This window comes from Barbatula barbatula (genome assembly GCF_947034865.1).
Source record: "Barbatula barbatula genome assembly, chromosome: 24".
In the NCBI taxonomy this organism is placed as follows: Eukaryota; Metazoa; Chordata; class Actinopteri; order Cypriniformes; family Nemacheilidae; genus Barbatula; species Barbatula barbatula.
This window is the reverse complement of record NC_136787.1, coordinates 18,184,881-18,198,474: the sequence shown is the minus strand read 5'-3', so window position 1 is coordinate 18,198,474 and position 13,594 is coordinate 18,184,881. Positions and strand designations below refer to the sequence as shown.

Below are 13,594 nucleotides of genomic sequence, written 5' to 3'. Positions count from 1 at the left end.
TTGGGTTGTCATGCGTAGTTACAGGTCAGATTCGTGAAGTGATGCTTTCTAGAATGACATGACATCTTTGATATGATTGTGAGGTGAAAAGCATCTATATATCAAATGCATAATTATTAGAATTATTATTACGATTATTATTTAATAATTAAAATCATAAATAATAATAATAATACATTGATTTATTTAAAGACCTGTCACTATGTTTGATGTCCAAATCAATTAAGAAACACAATATTCCCTTATCTTCCAAAAGAACAAATAGGCTGACTGCAAATCTTTCCATTTGTCCAGAGACTAAAAGTTTGCCAAGCTCAGTAAATTCAAGACGTCACGCTTCCTGGAGTTTGTATGATTACAGAAAAACTTTTTTTATTGGAGCATCTTGCTCTGTAAGTGCTCTGCATTTATAAAAACAACCGTAATTTCCCATACGCGCACATCTGGCAACGTGAGCCGTCCTGCTGCTTTCCTTCGGATTGGCTAACAGACCTCGTGGCTGGAAAACCATTACACAAACAGGGGCACTTTGTACACTTGCTCTCTCACTTAAACCTATATCAGCTGTCCAGCTCTGAACTTCAATTTGTCAAATCACATTTTCTCATGGGCACACATCAGTAGACAGAACTGCTTTTGAATCAGTTTGTCTCCACTTTAGGAAACAGTAGTTCAGGAGGCTGATAAACTTACCGCATTGGCCACTTCGATCTCGTAGACCTTTGTAAGCGTCTCTCTCTCAAAAAAGATCAGTTTTCCATTGCCCTCGTCCTTCTTGACGGAGGTTCCCGTTACGAGGAGTTTATCATCCGGGCTAAAACAGCAATCCGTCCTGTTTTTGAAACAAAGCAAGATTAGAAACATGATCGTTTTGGTTGAAACGTCTTCTAAGGGAGGCACAGTATCTTTAACTTGAACTACACCTCTCTTAAAATAAAGGTGCTTTGAAAGGGACTTTGATGACCTTTTGGTTCCATAAAGAACCTTTAACATCTGAAGACGAAAAAAGATTATAAAAAAGTAAGAAAGATACGGTTCTTTAAAGAACTTTTGACTGAATGGTTCTTTGTGGAACCAAAATTGGTTCATCTATGGTATAGCTGTGAATAACAGCTGTATTTTTAAGAGTTTACACGGTTATTGTGACCAAAAAGATGTTGCCGGTATTATCGCAATCTCTATTAAATTTTATTAATAAATGATGTTTTCAGTCAAATTTATTTCATGTCAGTCAGTCAGCTTTATTTATTTAATGTCAAGGTTATCGTGGGCAAAATGATTTGCGGTAACAATATTATCGCGGTATCTACACGCTTTTATTTACGGATAATGAGATCAGTCAAATGAATCAAAGTTTGTTTATTTTGTGTTTTCACCTTTTTTGGCCAACGAATCACACTTAACATTCGAGTGTAAGGATTTGAACGTTTGTTTGAACCATTGTGGCCCCTAAAGCAAAACATCAAACGAGTGTATAATTATGTACGATATTATAATTCATTATTGTGAATGAATTAACACGGTGTCGATAATCCTTGTTTTTAATATCACGGTTATTGCCAATACCAGTATACTGCGACAACCCTACATGCTCACAGAAATGATGTATAAAAGATTTGATGCTATCAAACACGTAAATGATTTACATTGGAAAGAAGGAGGTCAAACCCTCAACCACGCCGAGAGGCTTCCTGAAGTTCCGAATGTCCCATGTCTTTAGTGTGTCATCCCCTGAAAACACACAACAAAGACAAAACCAAAGATGGAAACCGGCGAACGACACACCAGAACGAGTAACATGAAACATAAAATGAGTGAATCAGAGCATGAATCACATCATACGTGATTCTGATGGCTCACAGTTACGCTGGGGATCTCCAGACTAGCTGACTAAAGCTCTTCAAAGTGTTATGGTCTTACACGAAAGCTCTGTGAAGAGCCGACGACGGGCAGATTTCTGAAAGAAAGACTTTACTGTAGCTTATGTCACAGCCTCGGGACGTCTTTCTGAGGCATCGATAAGACAGTGACACTCTTTTCCTCCACTTTATAAGGTCACGGAAAAGACAAAAAGTTCATTCTTTGGAGACAACTCCACTTTGTGTCTGGGACCAGCATTAAAAACCCACAGATTCAAGATGGTCAAGGCTGATAGAATAAGGGTTGGCTGTATGACCGTCACTTTTATCACAGTAGAAGAAATGTCATATGGTAACAGGATAGATTTAGAACTGCCTGACTCGCTCAAAACATTTGCTATTTAACACCATTGTGACTATGGAGATTAGTCGTTTTAATTCTTTCTTTCATAAAAAAATGTATGCTTTCAATAAAGCTTAACAGGTTGTCAATGTATTTTTCTTTATCCCTTAATTGATCAAATTAAAGATGCAATCCACACCTTTGCTGGTTGAATATAAACTAAAATCAGTTGAGCAATATTCGCAAAAATTCTATTATTATAAAGACTTTTGATTTCAGACCCACATACAAAAAAGAAAGACGTAAATTATCTAGAAAGTAAAAATGTCCATAAAATCCATAAATGAATGTATAATATATATATATAAATAATAAATGAAGAGTTTGGTTACAAAATGAGATAAAATCACGTTTTATTATTGTGTCAATAAAACTTTTATTATATAATAACCATTATTATGGCTATCCAGTGTAGCCATAATAACATAAAAACATGTTAACATAATCCATGATTTTTGAAGTTTTCTGATTTTGGAACCAAACTCTTAGTCTGAATGTTTATTGTGCTGGAAATATAATGTTTGTAGAAACGGGTAAACGGCTAGTCTGACCTCCACGTGATGCTAGTGTCACTCCGTCGTATGAGAAGGTGACACACGAAGGGTCTGATCCAGGAACGTGTGCCTGCCGACAGTGAAACTTGGTGTGAACCTGCGATGATAAAACAAAGAAACGTATTAGAACAACAAGCAGGACATGTTTGGTGCCGAGGCCTGTGATCCATCGACCCAACCTCTCCCTCGAGCTTGCTCACATTTAAGAAACATAAAGACCTCTTCAAACTCAAGATCCATTTCTAAAAGGAGCGAAAACAAAGGAGTCGACTCTCAAAACCAGCAAAATGTTATGCAGAAGGTGTTCAGTGGCACACCACTGATGCTTTTAAAACAATCCTATTTCTCCGATTTACGGAAAAAAACCCCAATAGGAACAGATATAAAAGTCCTTCTAGGATAAGCAGAAGCATTTAACTTACGCTACTTCCTCTGAAGCGAAACCCTCTTTCACGGACCCTCATGGCTCTTAAATTACCGGACCACCCGTATCTTTACTTACATGAGCGTGAGCGCAATCGAAGCCATTTATTTTCTCTGAGCTCTGAGGATCTAATGGAGGGTGAACAGACATCAGCAGTCCTCAATCATCAGCCCATGAGAACCAGAGACCTGCAGAAATCCACTCAACTCCACACAGGTGAGATCTCTTTAACATCTCCAATATTTCTCCTAGACATCATAGACTTTAAATGCAGAGCAAATGATATCTCAGATATTTATCCTGAGAAAAACATCCAGAAATTTCACAAACATCTCTATAAAACTTTCAAGAGAGATGTCAACAATGTGTCAGAATTTAGATTGGTCAGGGTCTGCGATGAAAAGTCAATATTGTTGAAGATCGCGATATGAAGTCAAACATTTGTCATTAAATTTAGGCAAATCCAGATTGTTTCTGAGCAATGAAAGAGCAACCGCTAAGCATTTGCTCCAGTGTTAAATGATCGCATCCATTTAGTCTGAACAATAACCCTATCAGTGCCGTCAAAGTCATGTTTGAAAGACATGACACCGTTAAAAAAGCTATAAGACATTTATCATTTCATTTCACAACACTAGCGCAGAAGACATTCCATCAGGTGTGCTCAACATATCACCACATTGGTTTGCTTACTTAGAACATCTCTGTGTCCACTCACCCTGCCTCCTAAATCGCCTACTTCCATACTATATAACAGGCGAAGACAAAGTCATAGCAGTTCCACAGTCCTATCGACTTGAATGTGGGAAAGGAGATATATATTTTTTATTAAACAGCATATTTCAGATCAATAATTAAACATGACATGAACTGTACAATAACTTTGGTTTGCTGAGCTTAAACTGTACTTAAAATCACGAGTCAGTCTTGACACACGTGGCGCATTGGCAGACACTGATAATCTATTGTGCATCCCTAGTATATATATATATCCCTGGTATATATATATATATATATATACTGGTTTTATAATATATACATATATATATATATATACTAGGGGTTGCACACTAGGATTATAGAGAGAGAGAGAGAGAGAGAGAGAGAGAGAGAGAGAGAGACACAGAGAAACAGAGAGAGAGAGAGAGAGAGAGAGAGAGAGAGACACAGAGAAACAGAGAGAGAGAGAGAGAGAGAGAGAGAGAGAGACACAGAGAAACAGAGAGAGAGAGAGAGAGAGAGAGACAGAGACACACAGAGAGAGAGAGAGAGACAGAGACACAGAGAGAGAGAGAGACAGGAGAGAGAGAGAGAGAGAGAGAGACAGAGACAGAGACACAGAGAGAGAGACACAGAGACACAGAGAGAGAGACACAGAGAAACAGAGAGAGAGAGAGAGACAGAGACACACAGAGAGAGAGAGAGAGACAGGAGAGAGAGAGAGACAGGAGAGAGAGAGAGAGAGAGAGAGAGAGACAGAGACAGAGACAGAGAGAGAGAGAGAGAGACACAGAGAAACAGAGAGAGAGACACAGAGTGACAGACAGACAGACAGAGAGAGTTGATTTTTGAGAATGCGGTTCAATACAACCGTTAAATCAGACAGCACAAACAAATCTTAATCCTATAGGATAAGGCTGAGAAAACTCTTTCATTGCTTTAATAAAAATAAATCACAAAAGTAAACAAATCTGATAATTTGGAATAATAGACTATATACTGCAAGTGTACAACCTTGTGAAAACTAGCCCCGGTCCCTATTACTCTACTGAAAGAAATGTTGAAATACTTTTACAGGGAGAGAAATGGAAGTCAAACCTGGAACGGCAAGATAACGCAGCTCCACACACCTGAAACACCAGACTACTGGCCCTCATATCGCCCCGCCGCGGCTTTACTTCGCCAATCCTATCTACTGAATAATTGCCATTTTTGTCTTGTTCTTTATCTGAGTTTCTCCACTTGTGAGTGCTGCCAGCGGAGCGTGTCCCTGCTGAAAGCTTTCAGGGACGAAATCAGTCCGAGAAAGTTGAAATGAAAGACCTACAGGAGCTCGCAAGTGTTCGAGATGCCCTAAAAACCTCTACACATTACACACGCAGTCAAAACTGACCCAGTGTACATGTTCTTGGTCTTATTGCGACACTCATTAGTGCAGGTTATATTAAAGTCAAATGTAAGGCCATGTGGGCTTGGTTTCAGAAAAAAAAGAGAAAATCTGTGTAATCATTTCTAACTTACGAGGAACAATAATGATTCAACTAAAAACATTTCAAACTCAAATCCGGACGGAAGGAACATCACCTGCAATTTTATGTATGAGATGGCGACATAAAGGCCAAAGTTGAAGATTGCAGCTTTGAAACAAAAACAAGCGAAACACTTAAAACCGAATTCAGTGAAGTGGATCCAGTCTCTCGACTAAATCGCCCCGTGCGATACGCTCCCTCAAACACCTTCTCAGTTTCACGGCACAAAACGTCTCTTCATGTTCTGAGCAGTCCTGGGGTTCGTCTCCAGCACATGAGGTCAGCTCGGGGGAAAGGCAAAGAGGACTGACAAAAATGTGAATATAGTTGACAAGACGCATTCAGAGCCCTGCGCTGGCCCTCTCATCGCAGCATAACCTGGTTTCGGCGCTGAGGGGCCGGCTCGGGTTTCCAGCATGCCAGGAGCCCTGATTTAAGAAACGTCCATCTTCCATCGGCTGTCATCACCGACTTCACGATAAGCATCAGACACTAGAGATTTCACGCACGGACTCTTCTTGAAACCAGACGGAGGGAGACAGCTACTCTTACGAAATCTTCTCAAGAGTAACAAGAGCCAAATGTGAGGAGGTCAAATCCACCTGCCATCTTTGAATTGCTTACAGAACAATTCAATGTGTATCACACATTTGTTACGATAGATTATTAAGCCCGTTCACAACAAGGATAATAACTATAAAGTTTTAATGTAGCAATGTAGACATTTTATTGGCATCTAGTGGTGAGGTTGCGAATTGCAACCAACGGCTCACTCCATCGCTTCCTTTTGGAGGGAGGACAAAGTCGTCACATTTTCCCTTCTTTGCCGAAGGATTTCCTTTATTTACGGAACGCGTTCCTTTGAGGAGTTTGTCCGTTTAGGGCTACTGTAGAAACAACATGGCGCCTTCCATGTAAGAAGACCCGCGCGGTGTACGTAGATAGCTCATTCTAAGATTATAGAAATGAAAAGCTTCATTATCTAAGGTCTTTACAGACTTCTGTACACATAGTTATGTATATTTTATTGCATTTCAGTCAATAGATCCTCCAAAACATTACGCACCGGACCTTTAAACATCCTCTGCCTTTAGACCTCGATCCAACGTAAGAAAATAGCTATGCCCACACAACAACTACAATAATCAATTAGTTTTTCTTCCAAGTGATTATTATCTTTGACAGCCAATCCAAATCAAGATGAATTTAAATGGTTTTTGTATTTGAAATGTGAGGTCAAAATAAACGATGTTATCATCTGACAGTGTGGATGAAGTCATTGTCATAATGAATCGTTCTTGGTGTGAACGGGCCTTTAAAACCGTTGTATTTGATGAAAAACTGAACACGGACAAGGAAGACATTACAGGGGTTGTTCGCTGGGGCAGACAAGTGTGAAGAAACTCACCCAGATGTGCCTCAGAATTAAAAGTGAATCCTAACAGCTCATGTCACAGCTGCGGGAAAAACAATCCGATCAAAGACGGACGTCTGTTTGTCGGAGATTACACATCAGACTCGGCTTTAAACGATTTGATTTATTTGACTGATTCAATGAACAGGACGAAGTTCAGAACGAGAAAAGACTCGACAGACGTAACCGCTATAACCTGCTGTTGTTTAGGAGAAACTGTAGCAAAGATTGTTCACAAAGTCTCCCAAAAAACACCTTGCCGGTCTGAAACAACACGGGGGTGAGAAAATGGTGAAATTGGGAAAAGTACTTCTTACATCGGATATTATCGGCCCCTTCCCAGAAAGTAACCATATCCTCCGTCGTGTTGCACACTGATCTCTCCATCCAATGAACAGCTGACACAAAATGAAGATGTGCGACATGTCAAAGACTCGGCGTTACTTCCTGGAGAGAGGAACGGCTTACAAGACATTTCCTGGAACGTGTGTAGAGTTTCAGGGTGTGATTTTGAACCAGCAGAGCATCTCGAAAACGGTCACTTAACAAAGGAATAGTTCACAGCGAAACAAAAATGATCTTGTTATTGTATATGACTTGTGTGGAACACAAAAGAAGATATTTTGAAAAATGTCGCTGTGGTTTTGTGTACATAGAATGGAAGTCAGTGTTGTTTGGTGACCAACGTTCTTCAAAACATCTTCTGTTGTGTTCTGCCGATTAAAGAAAGGCATACATGTTTGGAATGAGTACATAATAAAATAACTTTAAATTCAAGAGTATAACCAAACGCACAACTAAAACCTCATTCAAAGAAGGATGGCAATGATGACGTAATTTCTACACAATCTGTCAAAGATAAAGCCCAAATGGTCTAAAAGACAAATAAGATGATGTCATGTTGTTGAAGACAACACTTCACCTCTTCACCGCGACACGAGTCAGTCTGATGAGGGTTCACGACCCCGTAATCAAAGTCCAAACCAGACACAGAATGATCTGCATTTCCATCAGGATCAGATCTGTCCTTCCCAATATCTCAACATCAGACATGAGAGAAGATCAACGACCGGCCGCAAATTGATAAAGTCTGTCCGCATTCTCCGTTTATGAGCAATAGATGTCAGAGAGTCCGAGAGGTTAAAGACGATCTGGCCTTGTGCGGACACAAATATTACGGGTGGGCGGTATGACCCAAATCTTATCTCACAAATGAGTCGTTTTAAATCACAGAGAAGGCTTAAAGGAGTTGTTCACTTAAGCCTTCATTTGTTTTCGACAGAAGAAATAGACACAGACATGTGTGACATACAAGTGAACAACTTCTTTAACCTTGAGCAACAACTTCTTCAACATGAAGAGCACAAAACAAAAGATTAAAACATCATATATGTTGAGGTCATATTGTCAACTAAAAGAATTAAAGATGTTCACAGGCCACGGGGCGAGCAGAAACGCCAGCGTCCCCGTGGACAGGTCACAGATTCTCAGATGCACCCTCGAGGAACGGGCTGTTATTATAAGCTGTTGGGGAATGCTGGGTAAATATTTAGTCTGACAGAACAAGCAGTAATAAATTACAGGTGTCTTGCCGATCTCTAGTAGCAGCTGGGGTTACGAGGCGACGCTCGGCAGCCGTGACCTGTGGGTTGCTCAAAGAATAATGCATTTGTGATCGTTCTCTGGCACGCCGTCATCTGCTCGCACGTCCTATCAGGCGGCACGTTGCATCTCTGGGTCAGAAACTCAAAGCTGCGTATTAGTGTCATGAGATATCAACTCAATATGTTCTGTTTGTAAACTGTTTGGATCATTTTCACAGTCAATCCGTGATGGACCTCAGGGCCAAAACAAATAAGGTTTCTACAGTTCCTGGCAAGTTCTGTATTGTGCGTTTTCTTCAAACACTCGACATCTAAGAAAGCAGTGCACATGAGGACATCTTCGATCTTCGACAGACTGTCCGCATGGTCTCCGCTGTCCCCGACAGGAAAATACAACGGAATAAAACTTCAGATCACTTAAGTTGGTGTCACCCACTGATCTATATATTTGGATTGCTCATGATGTCTTTACATTGAAGCTACCGCGCCGCCATGTTGGTATGCCCAAACGTTCTTTTAAATAAGGAGCTATCACATAGTAATGATAAAACAATAACTTACCAGTCCCCGTTTTGATCGCTGAAGTCTCAGAGTACATTCTTACAACGCATGTAAATGCTTCATTATATAAAGCTGAGAATTTCCCCGTGTTATTAGATATTGTGAGTTACGTTCATTTTTATTACAGTAGCGTATATCAGAGCAGACACCTCAATATATGACAAATGTGGTTATTCTGAAATCTTAATACAGATATATCCAAACTGTATAATGTTCTTTAAGTCATGAAGCTAAACAACAGAGTGCAATACACACTCCCCTTCTGTACATCGATTTCTATATGTCGCTATTCGGCCTAAAATAAGCATAAACATTGTAAAAAACATCTGAAGAAACAATTAATTCAAAACGCACGTGCGTAAATGTAAATTGTAAATATAAATCAGTGGTGGCACCTTAGGTTACAGAAGCGAAATAAAGAGATCAAGACACCTAACAGCCTTCATATTCATACAGCTCATTTCATATTCCGTTTGAAACATATTCAGTCTTGCTCAACAACAGCTTTGAAAAGTTCACAACTTTAAAAAAACTTTAAATGCAACCAAAAATAGCATTGCACGGGTTAGGACCGCTTAAGTGAACTCATAAGTGAGCATATGGATAGTCACATGCACTAGACATTCCAGGAATCCATTGAACAGGTGCCAAGCACTTTAGCTTATATCACAGAACATACAGGACACAGTCAGTAGCGTCAATACTGCCAAACAGTCTCAGCCCTCGACTGTAACCGTATCAGTCACACGCTCATTGAGAACCGAGGGGCTGATGGGGGATTTTACCGGAGATGTGATGCACGCAACATATGCTCTGTGTTAACATCACATTCATGCCATCAATTGGACCCTCGTCCCCTCGGACGTACAGATGCTAATGGGTCTTGACTCACCGGACTGACACGTCAGCGATCTGTTGGTTCTGTTTAGAAAGGAAAGCTACTGCAGGAAATAAAGCAAGAGGAAAAATAAATGTAAAGCATTTTTGAATAACAGCTCGTAAACTTCTCACGGTGGTGGGATTGAAGTTCGTGCAGAATGTGGGAGCCATCAAAGCGGCCGTGTCATGGGAAAAACTTCAGACCAATAACAGCACCATTGAGCATTTAAAACATCCACTTCATCTGTTCTCAGAATAGCTTTCACAACCACGGAAAATGTAAATAATACCATTTCAAAATTATCGATTTCACTATATTTAGGTGTACTGTATGTTGCTACTAATACAGTAGTTACAATTGCCACAGAAACAATTAGAAAATTTGCAAAAGCCTCAATTACAGCTGTCCATTTGCGCTCATTTCTGTGCGTTTTGGCAGTGTGTTTGGGCACAGAATTCAGTGGCAGATCAGAGAATTAATATGTTGACGTGTCCTCTAGCCATTCGTTTTGAATATTTTACTAAGAACATTATAACTCCCATAATTATTTGTTATTTACATGACACTACTTAGCTTTGGATGCTTATCGAAAGTATATGGCATGCAGCTGCGTCACAAAAAGTTATAAAACATTTCAAAGCTATGATCATTCATTTTTTATTCGCTTATCCTCCTACAATGTTTCTCCCCAATTTCAAGTAGAAATATTGTTTCAGTTTGCATTTATTTGCAGAAAATGAATATAACAGAAAACAACGCTCAGTATTACTGTACCTCAAATACTGCAAAGAAAACAAGTTCAGATTCACTTTTAAGCAATACAACAGTAAAAATGTATTTAGGAAAGGTTCAAAATATTTTTTTATGTTATAACCTGGAAGTTTTCATGTGTCTTGTCACGCTGTCAGTCTTTCACAAACCTGTTGGATGACTTTGTCACTCCTGAGGTTTGATTTTGTTCAACATTTCAACAGACTTAATAAGTGTCAGAGAAAGACACAGCACGGAAGTTGCCGCTCCGTGGTAAATATCTGAACGAAAGTGTCTTTACCGTTCGGTAACTTGTGTAATTCAAACTGGACCGGGCGATTCGACAGTAGACCCGCCACTCGCGACATCCTTTGACATCATAAAGTGGTCGCACATAGTTCCCTGTCCTAAAAAACTTGTCAAAGTATGTTCAGTGCATACCCACGCAAACCTCCAAAGCTTTTAGGAGCAATATCTAAAGGACCACACACACCACAGTAATGTCCTGACCAAACAAACACACAGGCATTTCTCGAACCGCAACAAATCTCCTCCAAAACCAACGTCCAGTATGAATCACCCCCTTCTGCCTTATTCATCCCTGTCAGACAGACACTAGACAGTCGGGACACCCACGCTGCTTATTTACAACTCTACCACCCCACTTCCACACTACACAATTGAAAACCTGGTCAGTGTCTCACCGATGACCTCTGACCCCTCTCATCCCGCACGGCCAAGCGTCCAGTGACCCCCTACGCCTGCATGCTAGGTCTGGCATGACATTGGACAGCAGCACTTTATTGCCCCTGTCAGACCAGGGCACTTGGTGGGCCGTAAAGATAAAGATCGACCGCAGGATGTCTAAAGGCATGATGAAGAGATCAAGATGCTCTTACGCTCAAGTTCCTGTCCCAGATCTGGATGGTTCCGTCCTGGCAGCCGGCGGCGATGAGCTTCCCATCCCGGCTGTAGGTGCAGCAGGTGGGCGTCACTTTCTTGCCCTGCTGCGTTCGAGGCTTAAACACAGACTTGTGCTTCTTTTCCGAGTTCACGTCCCACGTACGAACAGTCCTGGAGAAGGAAAGATCAGAAACAAAAAATTCACACAACGTGCCACACTATCGTTCCCAGATCTACCTTTCATGCCAAGTAATATAATTCATCAGCCTAACGTTTAGGTTCAGAACTCAACTCCCGTGTGTCTATCAACTGTTTAACGAAACCAAACGTGGCTCGTCCAATCGAATTGTAGTTCCAGAACCTCCCGGTTTGCATATTTGACCCATTTTAGCATGCAGCCGCCTTACTCCACTTGTGTTTCCCAGTGATAAATCAAAACACGACACAGACACAAACACTCCCTCGAGAGCTTCTGCTGTCCATAACAAACACATGGTACGAGTCAGCCAATGAGAACGGCCGATATTCCAAAACACCATCGGGGAGGGGTCATAAAAGCAGGGAAACGCGAGAGGACGGTAGATCGGCGTGACGGGCACATTCGAAAGATCCATGTAATTCCAATTTTCTTTCCTCCATCTGCAGAAGACATCACATCTGCTGAGAGGGATACAGAGAGACAAACACACATGCACTGCAAACAGAAGATGAGCACTGAAATGAAATTTAACAGCGTTGGAGTAAGGGCTGTGTGAGGTGTAGACAGGCAGATGGATGAACTGTGGAGGTGAGATGGAGATCACAAATATATGCTGACATGGGAACAAAATGCAAACCACAACAGAGAGTCTTCTATTCCGTGTACATCACAATGAGTGGAAGTGGCTAAGCCGTGTGAAACACTCCTAGAAGCTGGACCGAGAGATGCTGCACATGAGACTGAATGATGAACAAACAGTTTAAAGGGATACTTCACCAATGTCATCATATCTGTCATCATTTACTGACCCTTAGATGGTTCCAAACCTGTTTGAATTACTTGCTGAACATCCAGGAAGAAATTTGGAAGAATGTCATTTCTCATTAACTGCCAGAGTTTGGAAAAGAAATATGGGAATCAATTGGAGATGATATTTGACAATCTTCCAGATATCGTCCTGTGTGAATATCAGAACAATTTCATTTTTGGGTGAAGTAGTACTTTAAGAATCACATATTAAAGGACAATTTCAAATCTGTTTAACTCTCTTTGTTTTCCGATGAACACAAAGAAAGACATTTTGAAGAATGCTTGTAACCAAACATTTCTTGGCCTCCATTGCCTACCGCAAAAGGAAAGGTCATTTTTGGGCGAGCTGTCCCTTTAAGAGAAACCCTAAAGAATATATTCCTACAGTCACTCGTCCCTTCTGTCAACAGACTCGTCCATCTCTCTTGACTCTTCAGATCTTCGGTCATTCAGCATTATCTCAAACACACGCAGCGTAAGCAGAAGGTGAGAAATGAGATCACTAGGTGAGGTCGGGACACCTCGACCTGTTTACACATCAGACGGACGCGCAGGCAGTACATGTCCGAGAGCCCCTTCCTGTATCAACCAACTGTGACCTCAGGGGTCAAAGATCACCTGAGATATACGTAAACGCACAGATACCTTCAATAGTATCCTGTTGGATTCCAACACAGCCACACACTCAACGTGTTTAGAGAAAGGGGGGCGCAGTCATGCCAGGGCAAACAAATGTCCGAGAAAACGAGGCGGCGAAACTTCCTGACATGAGAAAGATGTTCGTCGGTTAACGAATACCATCTCAATTCAGCGTATATTATAGGAGTGCATAGGAGCTACACATTCCTATAACTATACTTCTGCGTCGTTGACCGCGTCGACAGGCAATGACCACTAGACATCAATGTCCACGCACATGTAACCAAAATAAAAGAGCTGAAGTAGAAGTAGCTTGTTTGAGAAGCATTAGCGGTGATAGTCGCA

General features: G+C 40.9%; 1 protein-coding gene across 2 annotated transcripts in view; it reads right to left on the bottom strand.

Annotated features, from left to right (window-relative positions):
• Positions 1–13,594, bottom strand: part of wdr70 (WD repeat domain 70) — a 37,089-nt gene that overhangs the window by 10,138 nt on the left and 13,357 nt on the right. For both annotated transcript variants that reach the window (XM_079449328.1, XM_079449329.1), the window contains exons 10-13: positions 11,598–11,772; positions 2,814–2,913; positions 1,647–1,731; positions 694–832 (exon numbers count right to left, since the gene is read on the bottom strand). In XM_079449328.1, the coding sequence (XP_079305454.1) occupies positions 694–832; positions 1,647–1,731; positions 2,814–2,913; positions 11,598–11,772 (499 nt within the window). The remainder of the gene's footprint in view (positions 1–693; positions 833–1,646; positions 1,732–2,813; positions 2,914–11,597; positions 11,773–13,594) is intronic.